The sequence below is a fragment of the Rhea pennata genome, chromosome 1, assembly GCF_028389875.1.
Source record: "Rhea pennata isolate bPtePen1 chromosome 1, bPtePen1.pri, whole genome shotgun sequence".
Lineage (NCBI taxonomy): Eukaryota > Metazoa > Chordata > Aves > Rheiformes > Rheidae > Rhea > Rhea pennata.
The window spans coordinates 116,647,563-116,666,745 of record NC_084663.1 but is presented as its reverse complement, the minus strand read 5'-3'; the positions used below and the strand labels follow the sequence as shown (position 1 = coordinate 116,666,745).

The window sequence follows — 19,183 nt, the reverse complement described above, 5'->3', positions numbered from 1 at the left end:
AATCATTCTTTCACTATTTTTTGGCCAAAAAAACACAGGTAACAGTTGCGTCATAGGATTGAGGCCACATCTCTACTGGACTTTGAGCCCTGAATGAGTTTAACCATACACACACATAACAGCAATATCCATGGCAATTTAGGGTTTTATCAGTTTGCTGGGTTTTGTTACTTTTCCCTCTGTCACCAGCCAAGCAGTCAAATCTCACTGTGTGCCCACCACTTCAGTGGTGTTTTGGACTCAGTACAGAGTCCAAAACAGGTGGGAGCACGCTCAGCCTCCAGTCTTTTCACTGATGAGCCTGAGGCGTGCACGCATCTTCCTGACAACATTCATGGGAGTGGGACATACTGCCAAAGGGTAGTAACAAACAACTCAGAAGGGTGACTTTTTAAACTATTTAATCTCACTTAAATTTACCATGCCCTGTAACACCTTCATTTGAAGGAGTTCTAGGCTTGGTGTGTGCTTAGCTATACTTAAGGACATACCTAACTTTAAGCCACATGTAGGCCCTGCTTCCCACGGGCACCCAATAGGGGACTTCTCTTGCTTGCAGTTATACACATGATTATGTATTTACTTGACTTGCAGCTAGATCCAATTTCAGAATTGGTTTGACTGCCTGGTATAGATGTGTGTCTGTCCTAAGTCTGCTTGATTTTTTAAAATGCTGTTTTAAGGCCACATCTATGCTAGATTTTTTTGCCCAGCAATATACTGTGGTTCTTCCTGTGCTGCTTCACTGGGAGTGGCAATGGAAGAGACAGTAAAAAGGCCACTACGTGTCATGTGGACCTGCTCTGAGTCCAGCAAAAGGACTGAGGACTCGCAGTGCCAGAAGCTTGCTCACACTATCATTGCTACAGCTCCAAAAGCACTGATGAAGTGGGACTGCTAATGAAAGTGGGAAAAAATAACAATGCTGTCTGAGATGAGTTTGAGGCCAGTGTTGATAGTCACAAGCCAAAGCACTTAAGAAAACAGTTTAAATGAATAAGGAATTTACTCATGAAATATCTGTTCACATTCAAAACCCAGTTTAGAGAAGGCTTTCTATACACTATTTTTGAATACTCTGTGTTGTGCTCATGATTCTTGACGATTAAAATCACTGCAGACTGTGATATGGAGTGCACTGTCTCTGGGTCAGGCAAACTATAATAGGAGTAACAGTAAGATACCATTTGCTGATAGTTTTAGGTATCGCCAAAATCCATGGGAAATTTTTCTGGTTTCTCATCAGAAAGGGTCTCAGTCATGCCAAGAGGCCTAATCACAAATTTACCACTATGATTAGCACAAGGTACACTCTCTTTTCCAGGCTCAGAGTTGGCAGTAGTTGAATCTCCTCTCTCATCCCCGGAAGTCATCCCTCCTAAGCAGAAATGATACACAACGGCAGCGGTGATCCTGTAACACTTTCATCTTTTTGTCCCCTTCCGTAGGAGAAGAGGTCTTGCATCCAACACTTTTTGAGGATTAAGAGCACATACAAGAGTTTAAAAGGGAAGGAAAAGCACAGCAGATTTAATCTGATCACTGGCTTCTTCTTTTAAAATGTTGCAAGTCAAACAAATAACTCCTCATTAATTTGAGATTGTTCTAGAACAGGCCACGGAAATAGAGTTACATCACGAGTAAGCAGGGACAGCTGTCCCCTACTGAAATACCTTATGTTTGTACCTGAGCTGAACCATCTCCTGCACATTTGTTTGTATTTTCCTTTACTTCATGCAAAGAGCAGTCACATTTTCTATCATGCTGCTGTGCAAAAACATGCAGCCGTGAAAGCAAACAATGATACTCGTACCGAGATAGCACTGGGCTATTAATATCTCGGAACAAATCGAACTTTGCTGTGATCCTTTTAATAAGGGGTCAGTGTATAAAATGCCTGTTATGCTTCCTCCTGTCTGTAGGATAGCATCATGTCTGATTATGCAGATTGCAGATACGTTTCCAAAGGGAAGGGGAGGAGTGGATGAAATCACTGGTGCTCTTTTCTAAGAAATCAGTTTACAGGATATGCCTCTTCGCCTTGACAGGACCGGAAATCCTGAGATGCAGAGCATTCGTCTCTCTCACATTTGTGGCCTTGTCAAAATGCTTTCACATCTTTGATCAGGCACAGTGCCTGAATGTTGATGATGGTTTATGCAACAGTTATCCCATGCTGTGTTTATTAAACCCAAGGGAAAAAATTGTCCATGGAGACCTCACAAAGGCACTCAAGACTCACAATCCCAAAATAATCATTGATGTCACTCCACTGTGGTCAATAAAATGACATCAAGGATGCATCTGGCCTACAGCTTTAAGTGGAGAGCTGTATTTTCACATGGCCCACAGGTCGTTTCTGGAATATCTTCAGAAGCTGCAGTACAGCATGTGCAAGCCACAGTTACAAAACTGCCCTAATTTTGTTTCTGGAGAGAGGATATTACACCCAAACAACTTTGTTAAACCCCTCAGCTTACTAGTGGTAGGAACAGAGATGCCCTGTTGTCAAGAAGCAATGTTCTAGCTACAAGCACAAGTGTTTCAAGGAAGCAGAGCTTCTGTAAAGCATTTACAACAGCTTCACTGATAGAATGTGTTCAGATTCCACTGACTTCCCATTTTTGCAAAGATTTGTTGAATTGTGCCCGAGACTAGACCTTTTCACTATGATGAAACTTTTGACATCAGTGTAATCCAGATCTTCTTAGCCTTGTTAAAAAGTCTCCATAGCAGAAAATAATAATTTATGAGGTGTAAGGCCCAGGAAGCAAACTATAAGGTATTACTGATAAAAGCCCTGTATTCATGGAAATGTAGGTGGCTGCAGAAGTGCTTAGGATCTGCTATTCAGCTGTCACTGGGCCTTTTTAATGACTGAAGATATGCATCAAACAAGCCAAACTTCTGCTAGAATGCCACTATATTTGGTGTGTTTGTAACCCAGTCCTGTTAGGTGTGTATCCTCTCCTGGGGATGAGGAGGGCCTGTGTGATGGATTAAGACTGGCCTATGCTGTCAGAACCCACTCCTTGATTAGCAGAGAATTGATTATACTAAAGACCATGGAGAAGGGTTTTTCAAAGGCAGGCTTATCAAAATAGAAGGAAACCTACAAAGCTTTTCACAAGCCTATGGGAATATCTACAGGCATGTGACTGATACCTCCTGCTGGTCAGATGGACCCCTTCTCTTGTAATATTTGGCATGACAGACAGACAGAAATGCAACATAATTTCATTCAACATGGTGAATACTTGCAGTTTTCATGCAGTAAAGCTCACCACATGGAAATCTTTAACAACATTTCGCATGAAGTACCTTTACAATATGTGATACCTGCAAAGAAGTGGGTGCCACACAGTTTATGGGTTCTGTCATCCTGGTTTCAGGCTGCAGGGTACTACACATTTGGTAGTCTTGCCCGTAAAATGCTGACTGAACACTTATTGTTGAATGCCGAGGACAGTGCAGACTCAAATGTTCCCCATCACAGGCATAGGCGGTGTGATTTTGCAGAAGTTTGGTTAGGTAACCTAGAAAATATTTAGCTGTGTTACAACTAGCACAGGAAATGATAAGCTCATTAGGTAATATGAAAACCACAATCAGTCTCTGGAAAGGGCATCGTAGTCAAGGTTGGAAGTATGGCCCGCTGCCACACCATGCGGTTCTATGAATGGGTCAACTTTTACATCAGGCCTGAAAAACAACAGGTCGCGGCACTGTGTTCTAGTAAGTGGCGTTGAGTCAGAGCTGTACCAGTACCCCAGCAGCAGCACAGTGCTGGAGATGCAATTTCACAGACAACAAATGGGTTCAGGTCCTTGTTGTTTGTGGTTACTAAAGATCCCAGGGCATGTTCTCAAAAGTAGGAAGGGCTACTCCTTGGTTCTGTGGCCTAGACTGCTTCATTCCAACTGGTTAAGGTATTCTTTGCAGCTTGCAGCTTTGCAAACTTGCAGCTCAGAGCAAATCTTTTTTCTAACTCATTCACTATTATCAGACTTTCTATTTATGTGTATGCAATAACTGTATTTGAATAGTTTTCTTTGATTCTTACACATCCATTACATTCTATATTATTCTCTCTAAAATGAATACCCAACTTCTAGAACAGCAAGGTCATCCACATTCAAAGCAAAAAGAAATCCAAAACAAAACCTTCTAAAACCAACTTATGCAGTAAGGAAAAAATACTAAGAGCTTCTGCTGGTTTATTTGTTAAGAAAAAAAGATTTGTAGAAGCTTTAAAATGGAGAAAATGATCACATAAGTATCTGTATCTTTTTAATTTTCAGAATTTTAAATTTCTCATCTTTGTCTCTTTTTCCAAACATGTAAGTGGTTTAATAAAGGAGAAAGTAGTAGCTTTTATCTTTAGGAGCCTTGTTTTGCCTATATCCTTGCCCCAGTGGGATGACAGCAGCATTATTACTAAATTATAATGGAGAAAAAACATCTCTTCTTTTTGTTTTGGTGGCTGAATCAGAAACAGAATGATAATTATTTTGTATCATAACGAGAAAAAAAGGAATTCAGTTTTCTCCTAGAAAAGAAGGGAAAAAAGTTCCCTCATGCCATTACGTTTTCAGATTTGTTGCCCTTTTTCAACCTTTAACCAAAGAGCACTTTTTAAAAGGAAAAATGGCTTTGAAATAAAAATCTAAGTATTCCATGTAAATTTTATCAAAACGAAATATTTCAATTCTCTGACATCTTTTCCAGCCGCAATGATTTGGATATGAAAAGTGAGCTTCCCTATCTGTTAGTAAGTTTGGAAAAAGGGGAAGCCTACGCTGTTACCATCTTTGCATTTCCTCTTCTAGAGCCCAAGAGAGGACAGGAGTCAGCTAGGCATATCCTCCAAGGCACCAAAGGCACAGATGAGTTCCTCACACCAACTCAATCTGAGCATTGCCACTGAATTCAGAATGGACAGAATTTCATGTCCTGTATTTGCATTTGCATCTCAGGGGAACAGCCCTGCTAATATCCCTCTGGCTTCTTACACATTAAACAAAACGGGCAGAATCTATCCCCTATATTTTCTATGTGATTGAAATCATAAATAAATGAGCCTGCCTGCCAGAGCCACTCCTCCATGAGCCTGCTCCTGAAAGGTGCTGAGTATAACCACAAAAATGGGATGAATGCCCAACTGCACCCAAGCTACTTTGCTACAGTCTGATACTGTAGAGGGGCCCCCAGGGGTATTTACTGGGGCTGAACACCTTTTACACTGCCATCATAGCATAAAAGGCCACAGTGTAAAGAAGTATTCAGCCCAACAGGAGTTGCGGGCACTCACCACCTTGAAAGATTTAGCCTGATATATGTAATCATTTCAGTTCTTCAGGTTTTAAGTTACTTGGAACCAGGAGTGCTGTATACAAAACAGCACAGTATTCCCTAAAGAATATCAGCTATGTTGTGATTTGGATGAGTTCCCTGGCATCTTAACTGCTACTTTGATCCTGCAAATTCCTAATCCAGTATCTAAGCACCTTTCTCTAACAATTGCAACTATTCAATCCTTTAAAAAAATGCTTTTAAAATAACTTGCTCTGATTTTGTATAGCAATATGGTTCACTTGTAAAAATACTGTTAGATGGAATGGTGAAAATAAGACATCATGCTCTCTGGCCTTCCTGGTGGCTTTTAAAGTGACACTGCTGTTATTAAAATCCTTGCATATTTGAACACAATAAAGGATTAAAATAGTAATGGAAATCGGCTGCTAACATTTGATAAGAGAAGTGGTGACGTACTAGTATCTGGATTGCTTGCCTCACAAGGCAGATCATGTAACCTGCTTTTTTCTTTTTTTTTTTTCTAATTACTACACACACGGACTGCGTACAACCAGGCTGACCAGCCAGCGCTTTATGAAGGGTCGTGCAGACGGGGCAGCCCACAGCTAGCCACGGAAAGGGATTCTGATTCAAGAAATCACAATTTCCTCTTGTTTCTTCCCTGACAAACTCCAGCTTTCTTCCTCCTCTCACGCAGACCCTCTTCCACGTGCTAGGGCTCTGCCTGCCTGGTGCCCACCTGGAAGGTCAGGCTTGGGGAGTGAGTAGCAGCTGCTACCTCTTACCTCGGGCCCAAAGCAGTGCGTGCACAGGAGCGAGTGGTTTCTAGTTGCTTTCCCACACCTTCCTGGGCAGCGTGGCCTCGTAGTCACCCTGGTACAAAGCTCTTGAGACCACAAGTGCCCCTATATTGTTTACTAAGTCCTCTGCAGAAACACACTTCCCTCAAGGCAACACATTCAGCTGAATGACAATGTAAGGTTAGGGGAAAATATGTTCTTATCTGTATAACTAATAACAGCTGTGATTATGGGGAGAGGGAGCATTGTAACAGTTGAATGGGTCTGTCACTCTTTCTGAAGTGTGCTTCCTTTTCTGCATTTCCCTCAACTGGGGTAATTAAATCAGGTCGTCCAAAATAGACAGCAGGGTTGTGTCACTTTTAGGCACTGGCCCAGCACATTGTATGGACTACAAGCACTCCAAGGCACTATTTGTCAGTCAGCTCTCTCTTGTTTTGTCTTTCCTTAATTAATTATTATCTGTTAGTTGAAAATTCAGAGGAAACGTTAAAAAAAAAAAAAAAAAAAAAGCTACAGCACACCTGTAAGTACCGGTTCCCTGCTTGCTGAAGTATCCCCTCAGGCCTCTGCAGCTAGCACACATCCAGATTTGCTTCCTGTGGACAACTCACCACGCTGGGGTGAGCTCTGGTGTGCACCTTGCCAAGCAAACCAGAAGACCTGAGAGTTATGGGGTTTCTTACGCTGAGCATAAGGAATCTTAAGTAGACCCTACAGAAGTCTTTAGAGGGCTTAAGGTTTTAAACAGGTGGTTTAAACCTTGGTGGTTTAAAAAAGTGAGTTCCTTCTCCTTGTTTTCTGAGTTATTGGGTGATGGGGGCGGGGTTAGCCATGGTAGTCACCTTTTCAAGTTCTATTCTGCAATTGGGAGGACTATAGATTTTCTCTTTCTTTTTTCAAATGTAATAAATGTGTTTCTTCTTTAAAACAATTTGAAACTTTATTAAAATGACAACTGTTGTAAGATTTGACTAAATTAGAAAAACCTGGCAATACTGCAGTGTCCCAATAACATCTCTACATCACTGTGTGAAAGCCCCACTAGGAGCTTTCCCATTTATCCAAGGCACACATTCATAGGCATTGTATGTGGTGCTCTGCATACAAAATCATCTAAAAGATGTTAGACTGGCTCAGAAGTTAAGCCTGAATCATATGGCAATAAACAGATTCCATTGATTTGAAGGCCAGAAGGTATCATCTCACCCAACTGTCTGCATAACCCAGACTACTCATTCTTTGTAACTTTTTACTGAGCTTCAAAATACCAATGCAAAATCCAAGCGTAATCCTTTCTTATAGAATTAGCCAAATTAGTTACGGCATCAACTGTGCTGACAAAGAACTTCAGCTAAAAAACATAGCACCAGAAGAGCACACAAAACACTGAGACTGAGCAGCTGAACAAAGTTTTAAGCCTTACTGATCACTTCGTTTTGCAGAATGGACTGATAAACTGACATGACAATGACAATAACCGGCCTAGGAGAGTTAAGGCTGTAAATAGATACCTTTTTGTGTAAAACAGAACTCTTAAAATGTTGTAGATTTTATACTCTGTATTTGCTCCTGGTGTTATTACTTTGAATGACAACACTAATGGTAGTAGTTGTATGAACCTGAAGGCATGGAAATTGAGAAAAAGCTTTTTTTTCCCTCGCTAAAAAACATGGAAAAATGGGGAACTTTGAATGTTGCTGTTAAAAGAAAAAAAGAAAAAAGGGGAGGGGGGGACACCACCAAAACATCTGGAAGTGTTCAGCCAAGAAATGTGTTATGTCTCCTATGTATGGTGCAAGACAATATAAGGCACTAGAATTCACTGGATTTATTCCTTATAGTGCAGGACACTGATGCAAGGCCTTAAAGCCCCTTTTCTGTTGTCAGAGTTAGACTAAAGCAATATGTACATTCTGCTCAACCCCACTTTACCAGCATAATTGCACCGTATGGAAGCACCAGCCAGAGCAGCGCGAGCTGTTAGTCTAATGGCTAGCACATATTAAATGCAATCTCAGTGTTGACAGACATAATGTCTTTTTGGCAAAACAGCTGCTTTGCAATATAATATTCATAGGGTCTGAAGCTGAGTAGCACACAGCCCACAAGAATTCTCCGAATCAGGTCTTTATATACATATTTAGTTATTTTAAATATTGGTCACTGTGCATAGTTCAATCCAGCTTAATTAGCACAGCAATTTGCTAGCTGGCTTTTAAGACATAGGAATTCCCTTTAGATCAGAATAGATTGAAATATCACCTATACTGTTGTGGGAGTCCCAAATGGCTAATCCATTTGGTAAATCTACATCAGCTCCTGCAGTTTTTCCAAGAGTTGTGCCAACAGGCATTAAAAATACACAAGCAAGATTGGCAGGTTTGAAAGAAGAGATTTCATGCAGAACAGAATCACTGATAAACTCTACTACAAACACCGTTTGAAGAATCAACATGACACTAATTGTTATACAGATGCAGTATTTCTCCACTGGTTTGTGAAGGAAAGGTTGAAGAAGAACTACCCCCTAAGTTTCCATTCCTCCCCATAGCATATCCTCCACTGTTCTTTAGAGGCAACTATACCGCAGGCAATGCTGTTCAGAGTTACTGCATCATCACTGCTTCCAGGGCTGCGCTGTGCGAGTGGATGTGACAGTGCCTGTTTGGCTCTGTTTACAGAAGCAGGGATCTGCCTCCCATAATTCTCTTTAGTCTCTTGCCTTGGTTGTCTTCAAGTTCTTTCTGTAGAAAGAACTTTAGAATTAATAATGGGGAAAGATGGCAAAATGTTCTAAACTAACGTTCTGATTCCATCTCTAAAATTCACAACAATTTCTTGTCCCAGCATTTTATTCTTTTTCACCTACCAAGTGTCTTGTAAGCATACAGTCTGAGTCATACTAGAAAGACCTAATCTCACAGGCTTTTATCAAAAAGAAATGCCCTTGGAAAGAAGCATTGTTCATTCTACTTACTGTTGAGTAATGAGCATAACAACTTCACTTGGCAAATATAAATAAGTATGTTTACTTGCTTAATATATGCTTTTTTGCATATTCGTTAACTTGACTCCTTTTCCCTTCGTTGCTTGGTTTTCAGATATGCCTTTTCCACTACTGCTGTGAACACTCATCCTCCTTGCCCGTGACTGCCATCCTACTAACTTTATCCTTGTGTTTGCCCTGTGGGCTGTAAACATTTCTGGAGTCCCCCACAATGGGCTGAAGAGTCACACTTCCATGAAGATGTCATGGAAAGATGGCTTACTATGCAAGGGAAAGAATTTTTGCATAATCATCTTATTTTTAATTTGGGGGCATTTCCCCATAAATTGGTGTTATCTATACCTTTTTGACGTAGAAAGAGATGCTCACTTGGAAAAAAACAGTTTCAGCTCTCCAATTCCAAAACTCTAGTTTGGTTTCAGAGCTTCAAATACCATTTCTTATTTTAGAATGAGACCCTGAGTTTTCAGTCCACGATTTCTGAAGGAAATGAAGCTTATGAGCTTCATGCTGCTTGTCCAGCTGTCATTTCCTCACTCAGCAACTTTTGAGCTCACTGGCCAATTTCAAACCTGAGGAGAAAAGACTCAAAAAAAAAAGTTCCTACAAGTTCCCTGAAGCCCAAGTAGATAGGCCAAAACAAGAGTTGTCACTTCCAACTCAGTCCCTTACTTACATTAAAAGTAAACAGGCTGCTAAAGAGGTAGTAGACATACACTGAGAGTTAATTCACCTGCTCCTAATGGAACAACCCATTTTCACTGGCCTCACTGACACAGCTGGAGGATTAAACCTTCAATAAGAAAATACTTAAGTTAAAAGTAAAAATGCTTTTTGGATAGTGTAGCAATAAAAGCAGGCATTAGTGATAAAAAAAAAAAAAAATCTCTGTCAGGTCTTTGATGAATTCTTTTAGCAAGATGCATGTTTTCCTAAGGAAACTGTTTAGCTTAACTTTTCGCTCACAATCATATCTCATGGATCACAGGCATCTTACTGATCCTAATTGCCATTACCTACTAAATCAGAGAGTCAAATAAAGCAAGAGCTCGATTCTACTCAAGTCAGAATAAGGGACACAGGTGAGCCAGAAAATAATTCAGCCTAAGGATTCAGTCAAAATCTAGTATGTGAGCAAATGGCAAGAGAAGGGCTTATTCAGTGAGTAACAGCATGCATAAGAAATCAATTCATGAGTTCTTTTTAGAAAAATGAAGCAAAGACTTCATAAAGAAAAGACAGACATCCTGTAACTCTGTGGTGTGATACTCACCAAATGGGTTTTGTTTCTCTGGATACCACCTAACCTCTTCATACTCCTCCCAATCAACCTGGATTGCAGCTCTGTGTATTAAATTTTTTGTAGAGTGGGGAAATCCATGAATCCTGCAGTCATGGACCAGCTGCCTATTCTCTCTCCCATATCCTCCTACAGCTGTTCTCTGTTTCCTTCAAATCAACAGTTTCCTATTCCTTCGTGCTGTCTTCCAGGAGTGATGCTTAATTTTTAATCCCTATGGTTTTTTAAGGAAATCGGAAAGATCCCTATGCATTTCCTTTCTTTCACTCACTCTTACTTTTTTTTTCTGCCTCTCATTCTCCCTGTGTGCTTATACACTTCAGTGCCTCTATACAAAATCAATGGGAAGGGGTAGCATGCAGCACTTGGTGGGCCTGGGTAAAAGTATACACAAGTTCCTTAGCAAGCAAAGTACATTTTAGAAGGGAGCAAACTATTGTGGATCCCTGAAGATTTAAATCTACAGAAAACTCCATGCTATTGTCAGCTATATTTCTCTTAGCCATTCCATGAAGCCTTATGGATAAATACTTGTCCTGTCATTTAATATGGAACTATTACAGTGGAAAAGGAAGATTTTCTCCCTCCTATACTGTGATCTATCAAGAGGTACAATTGTGTTAAGGAAGACTCTGGAGCTGCTTTCTGCCTTTGCAAAAAGAAAAAAAAAATCCTTTTCTGACTGGAGACATAGTAGCCTCTTCTAGCACCATTAACAAGAAGCAACAAGCGAAAGGCTTAGTAGGTGGCAGCTTCATCTGGAGACAGAATGAGGGAATCATTATGCCCAAGAGACAGCAAAGTTATGATCTTCTCAAAGACTGTAAGCAGGAAGATCCCGGGACTAGGGAAAAATATTTTTTTGAAAGCTTGGATTTACGAACTTGTGCCTCCATGCAAACTTGAGAGGATCTGTTCATTGCCCATCCCTCAGAAAATACAATATGGGCTTCATTTTGCAAACAGACTGTGAGTCAAACTCTACATTGTATGCATCCCCATTTGTGTCTGATACTCAAAAAATCACATTTCAGAGAATAAGATAAATCAGAGAAGAGTGAAATTGCCTTTTAGATCTTTTGAGTCCATCCTCTGGCAGTTCACTGATCTGCAGTGTTAGCTTACAGTACAGCAGATCCAAGCCAGAAAAGCCAAAAAACCCTGTCCTCTTAACTTGATAATTTTCTTTATAAAGGCATTTCTTCTTCTCCTACTCAGTTTAAGCTTTAAGAAATGAAAGGTCCAAAACTGCTAAATGATTCTGAAAACTTAATGCTTGTCTTCCCAAACAAGAATAAAAACAGTAAGGAAAAACAGATGGCTATTTGTGGATTCTTTAAGACCCTCATCCAAAGCCCACTGAAATCTTTGGGAATCTTTCCAATGACCTCCACAGGCCTTCAGTTGGGCCCTATATTATGTTTTAAAATTAATTCTAAGTTAGGACCCAAACAGTACTGGTATTTAATTTGTTGCCAAAAGCCACACAATAGACCTTTGAAACAAAACTCTTAAAATGCATAGAAATTCAGATGAAATGACTCACCAATGCTGAACAAATAAGGCACAACCACGCCTCCTTCTGCTCTTCAGCTCCCTTTAAGACAATACAATATTTTCTCTGTGTTTTGTAAGAAATCAAAATATTTCAATTGTAATTGTGAGTTATAGTTGGAAGATGATAGAAGTCTGATACTTGGTGATCAGTTAGACAGTGCCTTCTCTGTCTGGGCACATTCTCACCAAAATGTAGTTTTTATTTGGTACAGGTCCGTTACTACTTTCTCTAATAAAGCTGAGACGGTCTGGATGCTCTGTCTTACCCTGAAGGGTATCAGCTGCAAATAGAATAGGAAAGCAGAAGGAGCTAATCTTTGCTATTTATTTTGAACCAAAACAATACACGATGCGTGAGGTGCTGGTAATCTGCGCAGTTATGAACGAAAGGAGTTCCTGCCTCAGAGGTGTAAGAATCTGACAGACAGACTCAAACACGTTGGCCTCTGAGTGATATTGCCTAGGAAGTCAGGTTTCCTAAAGGTTTATGTCTCCTGGCTGGATTCCCTGGTGTCGGTTTTGGGGGAGAAGCATCAAATTAAGCTTTAAGTCACTTTGAGAGAGTTCTTGGGACAGTATCCTTTCATGGAGATACTAATAGGTCCTAGCTGCTCACTCTCATAAAAAGTGTAGGTACTTAACAGAACCGAAGTTTTTTCTTCTCTAACAAGCATGACTAAAATTGCATTCAATATTCAACAAAATTATTAGGGAAAATCCACATATAAAATGGAATTTCATAAGCTGCACTTCTTTAGGAAAGCAGTTAGAACAGCAGAGATGAACAACATTACCTAAACTAAAATGTCACCTCTTTATTCCACAGAACAAAAACCAGCTTCAAGAGACTTTAGAGCAGACTTTGAGGTTTGGTTCCCATATTACTGAAGCGCAATATGTTTCTAAAATGAAATGTTTTCCTTTAAACAAAGCAACCAGAATTTACATTTGACATTTACAAGCCAGTATCAAGGAAATGCATCATTGACATCACTCCTTTTAGCACCTCTTTAAATATCCCAGTTGAAGGACAAGCTCCACTTGCCACAGTGAGTCAACAGAACTGACTCAAGAAAATTTATACAGGATTTTATCTGACCAACACAAAATCAACAAAAAACCTCTCTGCATCCTTGTGGTTCATCATGATTGATCCTGCCACGTTTTTACAAACAAAGCATTTGCTCCAAGCATTTGCCTATTTTCCTTTTGCTTGGGGGAATCTGGAATGGGTAAATGCCATAGAACTTAATGGAAACTTTTAATGCAAAAAGGCCGCAAGATAAGATTAATTTTCATGGGGGAACTGGTTTGCTTTTTGCAATCCATTTGCATCCATTTGTTCTCTATTCTTGGATCAGAAGACCAAGTCATTGGAATTAAAGTAATGTCTAGTTCTGTCTGAAATGTTCTGGAAAAAGAAAAAAAAAGTTGACACTAGTGGGCCGAGATTAAATGGTTCTCCCTAAACTGCGGGAAACTCTTTCTGTTCACATCCACACAGTCATTCTCCAGCCCAGTTATGCAATCACATAGTTACTTCATTTTTGGTCTTTGGTTACAGACTCTTTTCTTGAAGGCTGCCCAGAAAACCTGGCTGGGAGTAAGGTAAAGACAGGGAGAATGACTGATGAACTGAGCAAAGGAGGCTAAGGCCAGTTCACCCAGAATACCCAAGCTGAAAGCAGGCATGGAGAGAAGAAGAAGATGAGAAAGAAAGGAGGCAGAACACTTAAAAATAGATGTAAAGAAAGGTGAATGGATGTTCCTGCACCTTGCAGGTGAGAAGGAATTTTCTCACAGAAAAGTGAGAGCCACAGAGAAAAGTTGGGAGGAAGAACAGAGCTAGGACAGAAAGCCAAAGACAGAGCAGAGCTCTTCTCCCATTGCCGGCAAGGAGGGCAGGGGAATGAAAAGAGAGAGCAATGACTGCTAATTTGTTCTGTGGAATAAGGAGGTGACATTTTAGTTTAGGTCATGTTGTTCAAACCCATCTCTGGTGTTCTAGCTGCTTTCCTAAAGAAGTGCAGCTTATGAAATTCCATTTTACATGTGGGTTTTCCCTAATAATTGTGTTGAATGCATGTTGAATATTGAATGCAATTTTAGTCATGCTTGTTAGAGAGGAAAAGACCTTGGTTCTGTTAAGCACCAACACATTTTGTGAAAGTAAGCAGCTAGGACCTATTAGCAGTAGTGACAGCAAGCAGCCAGCCTTTCCACAGCATCAGCACAGGCAAAGTTTGCTGGCCTGTATGTTAGAACTTATTTTGCCTGTATTGAGAAAATGAGCTCTTGAATGAAGAAGAGCTGTGAAAGAATTGCTGTCATCTGGCCTTAATTTCTCAAAAAAAAAAAAAAAAAAAAAAAAGTGTCCCACTTCAATTTTGCCAGTCTCCTGGCAGCTCAGAGCAATTGAGATTTTGGCTCTCTGAGCAAGCAAAACCAACAGCAGCCCTCAGTCTCCTGGACTGGGACCTCATTTGAAATGTGAAAGTTTCAAGTGATCATCGATAAAAATAACATGAGGATAGTGCTTTGTCAAGTAGGAATGAAACTATGAAGATGCCTAGCAATTTTGGTGAAAAAAGATTTTAGATGTTTTTCGATGTCCTCTGAGAACAGGCTTTAGAGAGAAAGAAAATTCTCTAGCTGTGGGACTACATCAATCTGCATGAAGATCAAATGAAAAAAAAAAATGTGGATTAGGCCTTTATGTCTTTTATCAAACCCTTAGCTTCAATTTCAAACTTGGAAATACATGCATTGGATTCCACTTCAAAAAAATGAATCAAACTAAGGACAGCAGACCTTAGGGCAAACCTCTGCTTTCCATACCCATTACAATTGATACATATTTTCTTTGTTGTCAACAAACTGCTAGAGAAGAATAGATTATATGGATCTTTAAGTATCTTGCATATAAACATTACTTTACTTCAGATATCTCCTATTACTAAAAGGAGAAACTAATTATGCTTACTAGCATTGAGTCCTCCTCATACAGCTATGAGATTTAGAGCTCTGCAGCTGGAGCTTTGTCTCAGAACATTTTTTTTCCTAGGAAAAATTACTACTCATATAAAATGCTATTGCACAATAAAGAAATATTGCCCCCCAAAATCCCTCCTATATTTGAAAGCAGGACTGAGAAACATGAGAACAACCTGCAACCATATATCCTAAAGGTGCAAGAGTAGTAACAAGATCACAATGATAACTGACCTGTGATAACCAAATGGACAGGTTCTACTTAGAGCCAGGGCTGCCAACCTACCCCTTATGAAAAGGAAAGGGTACATTTTGCACAAGTTTCACTGCTTCTGTTCTGTGAAGTGATCCAAAAAATGACTACAATTTACTAAATGGGAAAATAAATACAAATCAAACATTAAAAAATGATAAACAAAAGAATAAAAAAAGAATATAAAAAGAATAATCTTTCACCAACTACTTATACTACTTCCTGCTCCCTACTTGAAAAATAGCAGACAAATCCAAACAGGAGTCATCATTGCTGTATGAGAAGCAGTTGGGTCTTGTGACTAAGTTACGGACTCTGGGCAGGTTACAATTGGTAGCACAATTTAATGCATTCATAAAGAGAACAACAAAAAGTACATGTACAGTTGCTGCAAGCATAGTCTCTCTGCAGGCTGGGAGGTGATTAGAGAAAGCTGTCAGAAGGAGAGACGGAGGAGGAGAGAGAGGGAAAGAGAAAAAGACAGAGAGGGAGAGTGAAACAGAGTTTGGGCTGCTGAGGTAAAGATCTGATGCTGGAAACACACAGAGCGGAAAAAGCAATGACCCAAGAAAGTATGCACCTGATAATCTGAGTATAAAAGCCTGCAATCTGCGAAGAGGAGGAGAAGTTTCAGCAACTTTCCTTCCAATCCTCCATGCACTCCTAAACTCTCAGCCCCAGACCAAACTGTACAGAACACGCTCACAGCCCTGAGCTCAGTTCCTTTTCTACGACATGGTCTTTGTAAGGGAATGCATAGCCTGCTGCCTGGAAGCTTTATCCTTAGAAGGGCCGAGTCGGACCCGACTCTCTTCAGAACAGGGAACATGCATGCAGTCGGTAAAGCAGGGGAGCCGGCTCCCTGTTTGCCACCTCTCAGCAACGAACCCGAAGGAGCTGCCTGCATCTTGGCAACTGCAGCATGCTGTCCCTTTAAACGGGGCAGATTTGTTTTCATGTAAATTCAGCAGAGCTTATGAAAAATCAAGTCGGTGTTCCTGCTGAGGCGGGAGCAAATAAGGAAATTTTGCAACTTCAGACGCTCAGGACTTTGAAGTCGTTGTTACAGAACTTGTTGTGATTCTTTAACAGGTATCAGTTTTAAACAGAGGTAGGATGGCATTTCAGGGTGTCATCTTACATCTGACAGTTCCTGGCCTGAGCACCTGTTGTATGTTTCCCTACTTTTGAAGCAGCTAAAAACTTTTTGGTGCGTTCTGCATAGCTTTTTAAAAAGGGTTCAGTAACATTTTGGTCTTTTCTGTCATTTTGGATTAAATCCCCATGTTAAAAATAAAAAGAATAGCAGCAGACTGTGTTAAGGCCTAGAAATTTTCCCAGTCTGGACTGGCATCAAATTTGGAATTTAATCTTCTTTTCAACATACTATTTATTGAATTGTCTGCATGACTTTTACAATGCTGGTCTCTGGAGTGAGAGGAAGAATTGTCTTTGATTATTCCAGCTATTTGGAAAGTTCAGTGAAAAATTAAATAGTGAATACATCTGTACTTTTAAAAATTATCTTGGATTTCCTTAACTGATCTTTCATTTTAAATGTGAATGCACTCTTGTGTGATGAACTTTCCTAGATAAACTAGAAGGATTTTTTTTTAACTCAGTGGCTAATTGAAAAGGAAAATCTGAACCTTCTTATATTTTCTTGTGAGAATTACCATGTAATTCCAAAACGACTACCTACCAACCGGGAGTTAAGCCAAAAAAACACCAAAGAATAAGATAAGAAACATTTAAAAGCCTTTTACATGTGAAAGGTATCTAATAGGAGAAACATAGTTTATCTAAGTGTATAATTCTAGTCTTTACATTTGATGGCTGCTTGCTAAGAAATGTTCAAATTTATGAAGTTTGACAATAACAAAATCACAACTGCATTTTCCTACTGCTGAAAAAATACGTCCAGTCTCTGCAGGACCTCCACCAGCATTTTGAACTGTATTAACATGTGCTATATTAATTTGTATAATAATATATTTGCATTAGTAATCATGTACTAACTTTGTTCCGGTGCATTCGAATGGCTTTTGGAAAGTTCTGTTCTGTTCGTTAACAGTTAAGGTTTGCTTTTTGCCCTAGGGGCAGTTTCTTAAACTTGCAATTAATCAGGAATACACTGCACTTACTGCGAGATAAATATAAAGGAAAAAGATTATTCTTCTAAATAACTTTGTAACAGCAGGGAAATGTCACGGAACACACACACAAAAAAAAGTTACAAGAGTCTGAAGCAGAGAAGAAAAGTTGCTCCCTCTTTTTGCTGGAAACAGGGACATCGTTCCCGTTTCTATAGCTATTTCATTTTTCACTGACACAGCGCCCTTGAGTTATATGACATACCTGTTTTTTTTCAGCGAGAACTGATGCCTCTGCTCAGTTAGCGGGGGCTCCTGCTCCCTCCCAGTATGAAATGCTCTTTGGGCAAAGAGGAGCGCAGCATTTGTTTCCTACCAGAGCTCAGGAGGGTTTGCCCAGGGCCCCACTCCGAGCCTACTGGAGAAAGCGGGAGTCCTCCCGGGGACGTCCACACCCTCGGGGGTCAGGTCCTCGCCCATCGCACACGGCTTTCCCACTGCCTGGCTGAGAAGCGACGGACGGCGACGAACAGTTAAGAAGTCGCCGCGTCCCTTCTCATCTGACCTCTCCGCAAACCCTTCACCCCCTTTCCCTTCCTGCGCTCCTCCACACGGTGCTGGAGCTACGGGACAGCTGAATCACGCGCCCCGGCCCGGCCCCAGCGCCGGACATCAGGTGCCTGAAGCGGCTTTCGGAGCGCTTTGGGACGGGCTGCGTCGCCGCGCCGCTCTCCGAGCGGCCACCTCGCACCGCTCCCGTCACGGGGCGCCGGGCGTGCGACGCCTCCCGCCCAGCGGCGCCCGGGCGGGCAGGCGGCGAGGCCGCCGGACCCGTGCCCGGAGGGAGGCGGAGGCGCAGGTGCTCGCTGCCAGGCGGCGGCCGCCGCCAGACCCCTGCTCCGCACCTTCTCCTCCCCTCCCGCCCGGCCGCCGCCCCTGGCGCCGCACTTCTCCCCCCCAGCGGCCGTTGGGCGGCGGGTGGCCGTTGGGCGCGACCTCCCCCCCCGCCAGCGGCCGTTGGGCGGCGGGTGGCCGTTGGGCGCGACCCCCCCTCCCCCCCCCCCCCCCAGCGGCCGTTGGGCGGTGGGTGGCCGTTGGGCGCGCGCGGCCTCCCCCCCCCGCCCCGGCGGCCGCTGCGGGGGCGCTGCCTGCCCTGCGCCGCGGGCAGCGCCGCCGCGGCCCGGCCCGCGCCGTACCTGCGAAGTCAGTGAGCGCCGCGATCTCCGCGCTGCACACGAGGATCACGCAGGAGAGGAGGTGGAGCAGCCGCCCGGGCTCTACCTGTCCGCGCCGTGGGTGCTGCCCCGCGTCCCCTTCCCTCATGGTGCGGGAGAGGGCGGCGGGGGCGAGTGGCAGCCCCGCCGCCGCCTCACATGATGGAGCCGGCCCCGGTTGGCGGTGCGGCCACCTGCGGCCCGCCGTGTGCCCTCCGCCGCGGGGCACAGCCGGCTGCCCCGGGACCGCCCGGGCGGCGGAGGGGGCGGAGGAGGGGGAGGGCCGAGTGGCCCTGCCCGACGGCGAGGCCGCCGCGCAGCCAGCCGCCGCCGCGGGGGGGATCGCGGCCGGCCGCCGCGAGGGAGCCGGCGAGGGCGGCGGCGAAGGGCAGAGGCTCCCCGGCGGCGCCGCGCCTGGCACTGCCCTCGGAGCGCATCGTGCCGGCCGGGCTGACTCAGTCCTGGCTGCACCTCGCCCGCCCTCCCCCGGTTCTCTCCACCCCCCTCCGGTCATTTCTGGGACCCAGCACCTCCCTCTTGGCTAATGCACATAGTCTCGCCTTCACGCCCTGTGCATAGCTTTTTTTCTTTTTCTTTTTTTTTTTCTTGTAGTTATCCCCCTCACCACCCTTATTCCTGCTGTGGCTGT

At 42.6% G+C, this 19,183-nt stretch overlaps 1 protein-coding gene across 5 annotated transcripts in view; it reads right to left on the bottom strand.

Moving 5' to 3' along the window:
* Positions 1-18,977, bottom strand: part of EVA1C (eva-1 homolog C) — a 41,659-nt gene extending 22,682 nt beyond the window's left edge. For all 5 annotated transcript variants that reach the window (XM_062598336.1, XM_062598343.1, XM_062598350.1 and 2 more), the window contains exons 1-2: positions 18,517-18,977; positions 3,340-3,536 (exon numbers count right to left, since the gene is read on the bottom strand). In XM_062598336.1, the coding sequence (XP_062454320.1) occupies positions 3,340-3,536; positions 18,517-18,643 (324 nt within the window). In that variant the 5' untranslated portion in view covers positions 18,644-18,977. The remainder of the gene's footprint in view (positions 1-3,339; positions 3,537-18,516) is intronic.
* Between the last annotated feature and the right edge of the window lie 206 nt (positions 18,978-19,183).